The sequence below is a fragment of the Hemibagrus wyckioides genome, linkage group LG26, assembly GCF_019097595.1.
Source record: "Hemibagrus wyckioides isolate EC202008001 linkage group LG26, SWU_Hwy_1.0, whole genome shotgun sequence".
Classification (NCBI taxonomy): domain Eukaryota; kingdom Metazoa; phylum Chordata; class Actinopteri; order Siluriformes; family Bagridae; genus Hemibagrus; species Hemibagrus wyckioides.
In genome coordinates, this window is record NC_080735.1 from 22472068 (window position 1) to 22486424 (window position 14357).

The window sequence follows — 14357 nt, forward strand, 5'->3', positions numbered from 1 at the left end:
AATAACCATGCACTGCCACCTGAATGTGTTGTACCTGAATAAATGCCACCTGAACCTGTGTGCACCTGAATAACCTGTACCTAGACTGCGCTGCACACACCCGAATATGGCACACCTGAACCTGCCCATGTGGCCTGCCTAGACCTGGCATGCACACTGAGACCTGCTGTGGCCTGCCTAGACCTGGCATGTGTGCCCACACCTGGGCCTGCACACTGCATGTCTTGTACACCTAGACCTGAACCTGCATGTGCCTGAATATACATGTGCACTAGACCTGCCTTTCCCACCTAGACCTGCATGTTACCTACACCTGAATGCATGCCTGTGCCTGCCTGAATGCACCACCTAGACCTGCATGTGCACACCTGAATAACATGCTGTACCTAGACCACCTGCGCACACCACCACCTGGAGCCTTGGCTATGCCTGAGCCTGCCTGGACCTATGCAGCACACCTAGACCTGCCTTACCCCTGAACCTGAGTGCACCTGACCTGCACTGCACACACCTGAACCTGCATGTGTACCACCTAGACCTGCTGCCTGAATACACCTGCCACACACACCTAGACCTGAGCCTGAATGCATGCTGCCCTGAATAACACACCTAGAACCTGCATGTGGCCTGCCTGAACCTGGTGTGTGCAGCACCACCCCACCTGAACCTGGCACACCTGAACCTGCTGTACCTTGCCTGAACCTGCGCCTGCACCTGAACCTGCGTGTGACACACCACAGGAATAACATTTGCCTGTGACCATACTTTACCCTAGACCACACCTAGATCATTTTGTTTTACACCCCTAGACCTGACCTGCGTAGCATTGCCTGAACCTGCATGCACTGTACCTAGACCTGTGTCTTGTACCTAGTGCTGTACCTGAACCTGCATGCCACCTAAACCATGTACACCTAGGCATAAAACAGATACACACCTAGACCGTGCCTGTACCACCTAAGATGACCTGCACCACCTGCCTGAACCTGTATGCAGACCTGTAATGCATGCCCCCTTGACCTGGGCCTGCTGTCAGCCTGCCCCTGAGACCACACTAAGACCATGAATATGTGTGCCTGAACCTGCTATGGCCTGTTTACCTGAATAATGCCTGGCCTCAGACCTGCTGCCACCACCTAGACCTGCGTGCCACCTGGGCTCTGAATCTAAGCACCACCTGAACCTAATGCACACCTGAACCTGTAGCCTGCCTACCTGAACCTGTGCCTGCCTGCCACCTGCTGTACATAAACCTGGCCTTGGCCTGACCACCTGTGAGACCTAGACCTGCATGGCTACCTGAATAGCGTGCACCTGTGCCTGCCACCTGGTTCTTGTACCCACCCTAGGCCTGTGCCACCTGCATATGCTGTGCCACACTAGACCTGCAGCCACCCTAAATATAACATGTTGCCTGAAACCAGCCTGAACCACACCCCTAGACCTGCGTGGACACCCACTGACTAGCCTGAACCTGTATGCACACCTACCTGCTTACCTGGACCTGCGTGCCTGCCCTGAACTATAGCATGTGTACCTGCCTAGACCTGAATAACGTCATTACCTGAATGCTGTGGCTAGACCTGCATGTACACGCCTGAATAATGGCATTTGCCACCTGGGGCATGTGGCCATTTTACCTGGAAGCGTGGCCTGCCACCTAGATATAACGTGTAGCACACACGAATAACGTGCATGCACACCTAGACTATAAGCTCACTGCAAGCACCTGAATATGACACCTGTACACACCTGAATAATGTGTACACACACACAGACCTGTACCACCACCTAGAACCCTGTAGCCCACACTTTCAAGCCACCCGCATACACTCGAGCCTAGGCCACACCTGACACCTGCTGGCCTGCCACCTGAACCTGCATGCATGCACCTAGACCTGTATGACACCACCTGGATGCTGCCCTGCAGCCTGCCTTGCCACCACCTGGGGCTCTGTGCAGCTACCACCACCTGCCTGCTGAACCTGGCGCCCACCCCTGAACCTGTTGCGCACCTGCCTGACCTGCACCCACCTGAATATGTTGCCTTGCACATGAGCCTGCACCTGCTGTGCCTGCCACCTGAACCTGCCTGCACCCACCTGAGCCCTGCATCGCCCCACTGAACTGTGTGGCCTGAACCTGTGTGCCTAGATCAGCACACCTGAACCTGCTTGTGGCCTGAACCTGCATGCCTACACCCTGGGCTGACTTGTGACCTGGCACCACCTGGGCCTGGCTGCCTGGGCCTGCATGCAGCACCTGGACTCTTGCCACACCTGAACCCTGCAGCACCCACCTGACCTGCGATCCTTTGCACCTGAACCTGAATAACCTAGACCAGCATGCACCTGGGCCTGCATGCCTTGCCCACCTGAACCTGCATGCAGCTCACACCACCTGACTTGGGCTCTTGTGCCTGCGGCACCTAGACCTGCCACCTGACCTGTGTGCAGCACACACCTGGAGCCTGTGGCCTGCCACACCTGACCTAAGACCTGCCTGAGCCAGCCATGCTTGTGCCACCTAGACCACCTGCACACCTGAACGTGCTGCATTTTGCCACCACCTGACCTGAACCTGTGCAGCCCTTACCTGAATACTTACATGTGACACACCACCTAGACCTCTGCACACACACACCTGACTAACATGTGACTGCATGTATTACACTAAGACACTGCATGTGCATTACCACAAACCTGCCTTTACCTGCATGACTGCCATTTCCTGGCCCACACACCTAGGCCTGCATGCACCTGCAGACCACCTGTATGTGGCACCACCTTTGAACCTGCTCACCACTGAACCATGGCCTGCCTAAACATGCATGCCTTACACCCTAGACCTGCATACCTTTACCTGGGCTCAAGCACCTAGACCAGTGCCAGCACCTAGGCCTGCATACACACCCCTAGACCTGCCACACACACACACCTAGACCTGTGCAGCACACACACACCTGGAGCCTGTGTGCCTAGACCTGCAGATCAGCACACACCTAGATCACATGCCTGCCTCAGACCACACCACCACCCCTAGACCTGCACACCTCCCCTAGACCCTGCATGGCCACACCACCTGCTGAGCACCTTGGCCTGCCTGAACCTGCAGCTGACCACACCTGGGCCTATGCAAGCACTAGCTGCACCACACCACTAGACCTGCATGCTCCACCTAGACCTGCACTGCACCACCTGAATAACATGCGCCTGCCCCACCTAGACCTACATGCCTGCCACCTGGACCTGCTCAGCACACCTGGCACCTGAGACCTGTGTGTGCACTTGCCTGTGCCTGCAGCCCCACTACCTGAACCCTGGCGCCAGCACACCTGCCACCTGAATAGCAGCACACACTGAACCTGCACAGCCCACCTGAGACCTGCATGCGCCTGAACCTGCATGTACACACACCCTGAACCTGTGTTCAACCTGCCTACACCCTGCAGCACACACACACCTGAACCTGCCTGCACACTAGACACTGTGTGACCCACTAGACACAGGCTCTCTATGCCTGCCACACCTGAACCTGCACACACCTAGATCAGCACACCACTCAGACCTGAACCTGTGTGACACCCACACGCACCTGCGCACACCTGAGATCAAGCACACACCTGAATACGTGCACAGACCACCTGCGTGCACATGCACCTGCCTAGACCTGCATGCACACCTACTGACCCTGCGACACGCCACCTTTAAACCATAATAGCGTACCCTGAACCTGCGTGTATGCCTTGCCTAGACCTGCATGCAGCCTGCCCCTAGACCTCCTGAGCCTGCATGGCACCCCTGAAGCCTGCATGCCAGCCTAGACCTGCATGCAGCTTACCTAGACCACTGCGTGCTGCGACACCCTAGACACTGCATGCGTACCTGAACCTGTGCAGCCACCACACCTGGGACCTGCCTTTTACCACCTAGACCTGCGTGTGACATGCACACCCCACTAAGACCTGTGCAGCACTAGACCTGGCCTGCCACACCTAGACCTGTGTGCACCCCCACCTAGACCTGTAATAGCACCTGCATTAACATTGCCTAGACCTTGTCTGTGTGCCTGTAGATCAACACCCTCCAGCAGCCTGAATAACGTGCCTGAACCTGCCCACACCTAGACCTGCCCCATGTTGCCACACCTAGAACCTGGCCTGCCTGAACCTGACACCCACCCACACCTGAGACATATGTGACTGCCTGTACACACCTGAATGTGCTCACCCCTGGACCTCTGTGCCCTGAACCTGAGCCAACATGCATGCCTAGACCTGCTGCCTGCCACCCCACAGAACTCTGTTTTTGCACACCCCTGCCTGCAGTACCTAGCATGGCCTGCCACACCTGTGTGCCCACCTAGAATCATGACACACCGCCTGAACAAGCACACACCTGAAACCTGGCTACACCTACCCCTAGACTATAGCATGTGCGCACACTGCAGACCTGCGCATGACGTACCTGAGACCTGCATGCGGCCACTAGACCTGCGTGCATGCGTACCTAGACCTGCATGCCTTTGCAGACGCCACCTGCATGCGTGCCCCTGGGACACCGCATGCGACACCCTAGAACCTGCATGCTGCACCTGAACCTGCATGCCTTGCCACACCTAGACCTGTGCGGCACCTACACCTGAGCCTGCGCCTGCCTACCTAGACCTGCATGTGTGCCTGAGCCTGCATGTACCACCCACCTGAACCTGCTTGTTACACACCTGAATGCACCTGCCTGAACCTGCGTGCCACTGAACCTGGCCTGCCTGAACCTGCCCATGCGCCTAGACCACCCAGCAGCACGCACACACCCTGAACCTGCATGGCCTGCACCACCTGAGACCTGTATGCGTACCACTAGAACACCTGAACGTGGCATGCCACCTAGACCTCCCATGCATGCATGCACCTGAACCTAGACATGTGCGCCTAGACCTGAACCTGTGTGCCACCACCACCTAGACCTGGCTGCCACACCCACCTGAACCTGCTGTGTGCCACCTGCCACCTGTAATGTACCTGGATAACAGCCTAGACCTGTGCACACCTGACATAGCATTGTTGCCACCTAGACCTGCTGCCACACCACCTAGACCTGGCACTGCCTGAATGTGCACCCACCTAGACCTATGCATTGGCATTTGCCCACACCACACATAAACAACATGTGCACACACATAGACCTGCAACATTTAGACCTGCACACCTGACCATAACGTGGCGCACTAGCACACCACCTGACATGCCACACAGACCTGGGCCTTTGCCACCACCCACCTGCAAGACATAATACTTTGACACAGCCTTTACCTGGCATGCCCTACCTGCGGCCTGCCACACTGGATCAGCTTGCCTGCCTGGAATAATGCATTTTCCACTAGACATATGACACACACAGGGCCTGAACCGTGTATGCACTGAACTAGACCATGCGTGCATTTTACACCTGGGCCTGCGCACCCTGAACGTGCACACCTCAGACCTGCGTACACCTAGACCTGCACAAATATGCAGCCCACACCTGACCACTGGAACCTGCATTGGCCTTTTACACCCACACCTGCGCTGAACCTGAATCACCTGCCTAGACCTGTATGTGCATTGCCACCTGGTGTGCCTGAATGCCACCTGACCTTGCCTGACACCCTTGCCTGAATAACATGTGTTACATGCACCTGAGCCTAAGCACCACCTGAGCCTGCCTGTACACCCCTAGACCTGTGTGACCGTACACCTAGACCTGTTTTCATGTGACACACACTAGAATCATTTACCACCTAGAATATATGTGGCCACCCTAGACAAGCACCTTACCTAGACCTGCATAGCACCCACCTAGACCTGTGACACCCACCTGAACCTAGACCTGCGTGCACACCTGTGCCTTTTCGGAACCCTGCATGCACCTGACACCTGTGTGAACCTGCAGCCACCACCACCTAGACCTGCATGCACACCTGGAATATACATTGCCACCTGGATACATTTTTGCCCTGAATAATGTGCCTAGACACCTTTTGCCACCTGAACCTGCGCACACCACCCTAGACACCTCACTAGACCTGCATGTGCCACACACACACCTGAGAGCCACGTGCCACTAGATCAGCCACCTGAACCTGAACCCACCCTGAGCCTGCCTAGACACTGACATGCCTTTGTGCCTGAACCTGGCAGCACACACACTGGCCTCAGTACCTTGCTGCCAGCCTAGAACCTGCATGCGGCCTGAGCCACACCTAGAGCCTGCATGCTTGTGCCACCCCTGGAGACACTGAGCCCTGCAGCCTCAGCCTGCACACACTAGGACACACCTGAACCTGCATGCACACAAACCTGAGCCACCTGAACCTGCGCATGTACACATGCCTTTTAGACATGCGCACACACACTGCCCTGTGCCTTCACACACACACACACACACGCTGCAGCACACCTGAGGCGGCCTGTGCACAAACGGCCCATGCCTGAACCCTGTTGCCTGAAGCCCTGAAACCTGAGAGCACACATACACACATGCGCACACACACAAACACACACAGACTCCTCACTCTGTGTAAATACCCTCTATTGTTAATTGTCTCTTTGGTACAGGGGCGGGGCAGGGGGAGGCGGCCTCTCTGGAAGCCGGTGGAGTCCCCAGGATGATGCCTCCTCTCAGTGACCTGATGTGCAGAGGGGAGGGGCTTGGTGCATCAGGGGGCGGGGCCTCTCTGAAGCCTGTAAGCTGTCCTCAGGAGATCCAGAGTTACATGCTGAACCAGAATGCTGAGAGAAACACTGCACAGAACCAGAGCCAGAATCGGGCAGAGTCAGGCCACGCCCCCATCAACAACCCCACTCCATTGGGGAGGGGTAGCAGTGGGGCAGGGTTTGTGGGCGTGGCTGAGGAGCTACCTGTGGGGATGGAGAGGTTCAGCGAGGGGGAGGACTTAGAGGACAGAGGGAGAGACGGAGAGAGAGACAGGGGGGCGGGACATAGCCGCAAACAGAGACAACCGCTACGGTTACAGGTAAACAACTGACACGTGTACACAAGAGGGCAGGGCATAGGTGACCACTGCTGTGTTTATAGGTAGATAACACACACACACACTAGCATAGCTGGTGATGCAGCACACTGCTATGAGCACATGATAAGGCTAATGCAGGAATTGTGTGTGTGTGTGTGTGTGTGTGTGTGTGTATGTGTGTAGGTAATGGGGCCAGAGCAGGTGGTGGTGAAGGATGAGGAGAACCTACAAGAAGGAGAAAGCCTGTTCCAACTGGACGAGCAACAGGACACCACACACACACAATCACACACACAAACCTATAGCCAGGTAACACACAATCACTCTCACACAATCACACACACAAACCGATAGCCAGGTAACACACAGTCACACTCACACACACACACAAACCGATAGCCAGGTAACACACAATCACTCTCACACACACACACAAACCGATAGCCAGGTAACACACAATCACACTCACACACACACACACACACACAAACCTATAGCCAGGTAACACACAATCACTCTCACACACACACACACACACACACACAAACCGATAGCCAGGTAACACACAATCACTCTCACACTCTCACACACACAAACCGATAGCCAGGTAACACACAGTCACACTCACACACACACACACAAACCTATAGCCAGGTAACACACAATCACTCTCACACACACACACAAACCGATAGCCAGGTAACACACAATCACACTCACACTCACACACACACACACAAACCTATAGCCAGGTAACACACAATCACTCTCACACACACACACACACACACACACACAAACCTATAGCCAGGTAACACACAATCACTCTCACACACACACACACACACACACACAAACCGATAGCCAGGTAACACACAATCACACTCACACACACACACACACACACACACAAACCGATAGCCAGGTAACACACAATCACACTCACACACACACACACACACACACACAAACCGATAGCCAGGTAACACACAATCACACTCACACTCACACACACACACACACAAACCGATAGCCAGGTAACACACAATCACACTCACACACACACACACACACACACACAAACCGATAGCCAGGTAACACACGATCACTCTCACACTCTCACACACACACACACAAACCGATAGCCAGGTAACACACAATCACACTCACACACACACACAAACCGATAGCCAGGTAACACACGATCACTCTCACACACACACACACACACACACACAAACCGATAGCCAGGTAACACACAATCACACTCACACACACACACACACACACACACAAACCGATAGCCAGGTAACACACAATCACTCTCACTCTCACACACACACACACACAAACCGATAGCCAGGTAACACACGATCACTCTCACACACACACACACACACACACACAAACCTATAGCCAGGTAACACACAATCACACTCACACACACACACACACAAACCGATAGCCAGGTAACACACAATCACTCTCACACACACACACACAAACCGATAGCCAGGTAACACACAATCACTCTCACACACACAAACTGATAGCCAGGTAACACACAATCACTCTCACACACACACACACACACACACAAACCGATAGCCAGGTAACACACAATCACTCTCACACACACAAACTGATAGCCAGGTAACACACAATCACTCTCACACACACACACACACACAAACCTATAGCCAGGTAACACACAATCACTCTCACACTCACACACACCTATAGCCAGGTAAAACATACACAGTCACACACAATCTCATACACACAAACACACACACAAACCTATAGCCAGGTAATGCACACACACACACACACACACACATACATACATACACCTATAGCCAGGTAACACACACACACACACACACACAATCTCACACACACACACACAATCACATACATCATGTATTTTTGTGTATGTCTGTAAGTTTGTGGATGCTTGTGTGTGTGTTCTGCAGGCAGGGTTTTATGAAGAGCAGAATGTGTATGCTGGAGGTTTTTGGCCACAGACTGATGCATCTCAGGCTTTGGTGTCAAACCCCCGTTCCCGTGGCAACAAACCACTGTCCCCACCCACTTCTTCTCACATCAACAATCAGGTCTGAGACACACACACTCTCACACACAGGTTTTTAAATGGCAGATGAGAGGATCCACTGTAGAAAATCCCTTTACACTCTAATGTAACACTGAGATAACTACCACTGCTAGTTTAGGTTCATGTTAACTAGTTAACTTGGTGATGGTTATCTAACAGTATTTTGTGTGTTCCTTCTCCTCCAGATGCTCTTTCAGTATCCTGTCAGCGAATCACAGCCATCCTCCTTCTTTGTGGGAGGAGCTATGACAATGGACAGCATGCCAGAGACATGCCAGCAGGCCCCGCCCCCACCCCCGCTGACCCCGGCCCCTCCCCCTCCTGCCCCGCCTTGTGTCGCAGGTCCAAGTTTTACGGCTCAGGGATCAGAGACGTCGTTCGACTGCAGCCACTGTGGCAAATCGTTGCGATCACGCAAGAACTACAGCAAGCACATGTTTATACACTCCGGTACACACACACACACACACACACACACAGAGGTCAGTGTCACACGAGGTGTATTCGGATTAAGTCTCAGATTTCTTGAGTGTGTTCACTTTGACAGTGTTTAATCAGAAGTAGTCACTAATTATCTAGTTACTCAGCATGCACTGGACACTGACAGCATTTACCGAGCTCTGTGAAGTCTTCTGACTGTGTGAGGTGGATGCTTCAGTTTTAGGATGCTTCAGTTTTAGAATGCTTCAGTTTTAGGATTCCAAATGTGAAGATCAGGACTTTTAACTGGACTTAGATTTATAGATCTTACAATAAACAATGACTCGGTTTCACTGCTGATTCAGTCACATTGCTTCTCTGGGACAGAAAAAAGGCCACACCCCCACCCTGGGACGGACAGAAAACAGAACACACAAACTTCATTCAATCTTTTACTAGTCTAGACACAGAGGCCACGCCCACTGGCCAATTATTTTGTCACTTATAGAATTTGAAAAGAAGCCGTATCCACTTCCTCATATATCTTGTTAACACACCTGTTACATACACCATAACTAAGAATGAGACTCAAGTTACGTAAGTGTGTGTGTGTGTGTGTGTGTGTGTGCGCAGGTCAGAAGCCCCACCAGTGCAGTATCTGCTGGCGTTCCTTCTCCCTGCGTGACTACCTGCTGAAGCACATGGTGGTACACACGGGTGTGCGCGCGTTCCAGTGCAGCGTGTGCAGTAAACGCTTCACTCAGAAGAGCTCCCTCAACGTGCACATGCGCACTCACCGCGTCGAGCGCAACTTCTCCTGCACCGTGTGTAACCGCGCCTTCACACACCGCACACTGCTTGAACGCCACGCCCTCCAGCACCAGCACCCTGCCCCGCCCATTAAACCCCCAACCAACCACGGAGCCATGGGCGGAGCGGGTGGGGCTGGGCCTGGGTCCGCCCCCTAGTGACCTGACTGAGAACTCGGGGTGGACACCGCTAATAATAATTATCTTCATAATACATGACGTTAAATAATTACAGAATGATGATTATTATTATTTTGTAATATTATTAGTAAGACCTTTTAGTATTTACATTCATTCACTCAATAGTTCGTAGACCACAGGGGGCGTGTCTTTAAGTCCGTATAAGGACATAGCTAGCTAAGATGACATGATTTCTAAGAGGAATATAAAATGATACTCAAATGTTAATTTTCTTTACTGTTGATGCATGCTAACTAGCTACCTTCAGCTAAACTGACTTGATCTTTGATATATTTTAATAATTTTTATTGTAAATTTTAGCTATCTAGCTAACGCAAGCTAATCTGACACAGTTTCTGACAAGTATTTTAAGTAATATTTATAAATGTTTATAGCCTTCCTAACCAAAGTTAGCTAATATTAGGCTAGCTCCCACAAACCTGACAGGATTCCTAAGAAGATATCTAAAAGCTGTTCATAAACATTGACGATCTATAGAACTAAAGTTAGCTCATGTTTAGCTAGGCTAACCTGACAGGCTTTATCTTAATGTTAACATGAATAATCTATTCTAGCTCTGGCTAGCTGAAATACGCTAACCTCAAGTCACTCTAATCCATGTGCTAACCTTCACTGCTAGCTAGTTTGGTAATGTTAGCATAAATGTGGTCACAGGTAGCTAGCTAGCTAGCTGGCTAACACAAGAGAAACAGACAGGATCTGTGAGAGAATCTCGTCTCTGAGTATAGAATCATAAATCTTTAAAATCGTGTGGGCTCTAAGACACGCCAAATATTTACCAATATAAATTAACATATAAATAAATATAAAAATAAAAATTGATCTAAATGTGGTGTAGTTTTAATGAATCAAAGATTCTGCAGCCTGAACACTTGAAAGTCCAGTGTATGTGTCACGTCCACCCCGAGTGTATGTGTCACGTCCACCCCGAGTGTGTAGAGAGATTAACAGAGTGAGAATATGATTTATAATCAGATTTTCATTCAGGACACACACACACACACACACACACACAGTGTGTTCTGATGGTCAGCTGTAGGATGTGTTCTGTAACACTCAGTGTCCTGTAGCTAAAGTTTTGGCACAGTGGCTCAGTGACCACACCCTCAGTGACCCCACCCTCTTTATATCTCAGATCATCCTGCTCCTCGGTTCTGGAGACTCCTTCTGTAACTGTGTCGCTACACAATGCTGTACACTTCTGGTGTTGTGTCCTGATTAGAGAGGTGTGTGTGTGTGTGTGTAGCTTTTTCTCCCTTCCTGTCTGATCATAACACTTCTTGTTAATGTCATTAGCTAATTCACAGACAGGTTTCTTCAGTAACCACAACAACCACATGCACTTTAAGTCACATGCTCTCTTTACCTGGACACTCTGTAGGCAGCCTACTGAGGGCACTGGGTTTGGAGACCAGTTTTATAAAAGTTTATCTGATCTAACTGTAGGTCTGATAATCGCACAAACCGCCATCAGACATTACTGATGTTTATTACTGGTGTGTATCAGAACACACCTCTGTCACACACACACACACACACACACACACACATCTTTACAGGGAATGAGGGAGTGTGTGTGTCTTACACACATGTACACACACACACACACACACACACACACACACCATGACACATTGTGGTGCCATATACATAAAGAGCAGCTTCATTAACCAGAGAACCTCACACACACACACACACACACACACTCTACATAAGCACTAATGTATTCGTGCAGTACTCATACGGGATTTTTATAAATATATATTTTAAGGTTGTTTATTTTCATTTTTTTGGTAATGTTTGTTGTGTATTTGAATCTGACCTCGTGTTCCATTATGGTTTTTAACATTCCCTCGTCCACTTCCCCTCCGAAGTGCACACTCCACCCAAGGAGCAAGAACAATGTACAGCTATATCTAACACCGCTAACATTAGCTTAGCTAGCTTAGCATTTGCAGGTTAGCTCATTGTAGCCACAGAGTCCCACTGTCTCTCGCATGAAGCTTCTTCATCATCACTCTCTCATCATGTGATCTGTATTTAGTGACATCATATATTAGCTCACATGTAGCTCCGCCCTCGAATTGGTTTTATACATTTTTACAGAGAAAGCCAGTTTAAAATAGAAAAACATGAGTTTATCAAAATAAAAAAAGTTCTGATGTTTAGAGACTAGCTAGCTCCTTGATTCGTTCTCCTCAGAGGAACGTTCCCTGTCGCTCTGCTCATTAGCTTAGAGCTAGCTGGTTGTTGAATTTGTGTACTACTATAGTTTATACCTATTAGCTAGCTAGGTCTTTATGATTAGCTGGCATATACCATTGCTAGTTCTTCAGTGGAACAGATAACTAGCTAATTTATTAAGAGTTTAAATCTGTTCCTCTTGGTTTGAATGATTGTAATTGTTCTAAACAGGTGACGTCTCATCGGTGTAGGAGATCATGTGGGTGATTTCAGCCAATAGAATGGTGTCTGTGCCTTCAGGGGGGGCAGACACGCCCTTCACACTGGAGTGCTACCTCGCTAGCATGCTAACTAGCTTGATTGCTAACTAATGAAATACCATAATAATGTAGTTGAACCATTTTCTGTGGTGATTTTTAGAATTTACTATCGTTTAAACTATGAACTTTGTCGTTATAACTAGCTTGCTAACTAGCTGTCCTTTGTTGCTGGCATGCTAGTGGAGTAAATTAGCGCAGTGTCATCAGCTGCCACAAACATAGACAATCAAATGTTCATTCTCAAAATGGAATTGAATTGAGCATGCTCATGTTTATGAAAAGCTACATCCGCCATCTTGGGAAGGAAGGCCCCTTCCTCCTCTTCCCTACTTCCTGTTAGGAGCACCAGAGTGCATCATGGGTATTTGGCCTGGTTAGAAACTTGTCCATTAGTGCGCTACTTTTCTCATGACCTCAAAACTCACTAAGTAGTGCACTAAATAGTGAATAGGGTTATGGGATTAGGGCGGTACCTGGCAGTGCATTCTGGGTAACGTGTCCAATGTGAACAGAGCAGCCCTTAAGATGGTGGAGGACAGTAAGGGGCAGTGAATGAGGGAGTGTTAAAGCCCTGATTTGGGACGAGGCCGGTGTTTTACTCCTCTCATGTGAAACCGTACAGACCTCAGGAAAACCACGACAACCTCCACAGAGAACACTTTTATACGTCCGAGTCTTTTTCAGCGCAGAACGTTAACGCCTTTATAACTTTTAATAATGGTGTGCTCATGAATATTAATGAGGATGGTATTTTTATGGGCGAGGGTTTTCGAGTTTAGAGTCTTAATGTCGCTTTAATTACATGCAAAGAAAAAAAACTGTAACGCTTCTTCTTGTGTTTGTGTTTATGATCGCAACATGAATGTGCAAATCTTTTTTATTCTAAAATGTTGTATTGAGATTATTAAAGGCTTCAGTCTCAGTTACGCAGCAGCAGCATGCCTCCAGTGTAAACCTGCATGGAACCTCATTAAAGATTATTAACCAGGACTGTGGTGTCTGGTCTGTGTCTCTCTGTGTGTATCTCTCTCTCCCCCCCTCTCTCTCTCCAGGATAAAGGATGAGAAGATAAACAGTGTGGTCAGTAAAATTGATTATTTACTGATTTACTGGTCGCGTGATCAGAATTCTAACACTTCACACAGTGACGATTGACCAGTCCGAGACTCCGCCCTCACTCTCCAGCCAGAAACCATGTCCTGGTTACTAAACCTGGGAAAAGTCAGTGATGCTGGATGCTGTGATGATCTTGTTAAAATCTGTTCAGTGCTAGCATTAGCATTAGCCACTATA

General features: G+C 50.0%; 1 protein-coding gene across 2 annotated transcripts in view; it reads left to right on the top strand.

The window, feature by feature from the left end:
• Nucleotides 1-14070, top strand: part of zbtb45 (zinc finger and BTB domain containing 45) — a 73581-nt gene extending 59511 nt beyond the window's left edge. For both annotated transcript variants that reach the window (XM_058380144.1, XM_058380145.1), the window contains exons 3-7: nt 6596-7014; nt 7198-7323; nt 8991-9131; nt 9316-9580; nt 10184-14070. In XM_058380144.1, the coding sequence (XP_058236127.1) occupies nt 6596-7014; nt 7198-7323; nt 8991-9131; nt 9316-9580; nt 10184-10518 (1286 nt within the window). In that variant the 3' untranslated portion in view covers nt 10519-14070. The remainder of the gene's footprint in view (nt 1-6595; nt 7015-7197; nt 7324-8990; nt 9132-9315; nt 9581-10183) is intronic.
• The last annotated feature ends 287 nt before the right edge of the window (nt 14071-14357 follow it).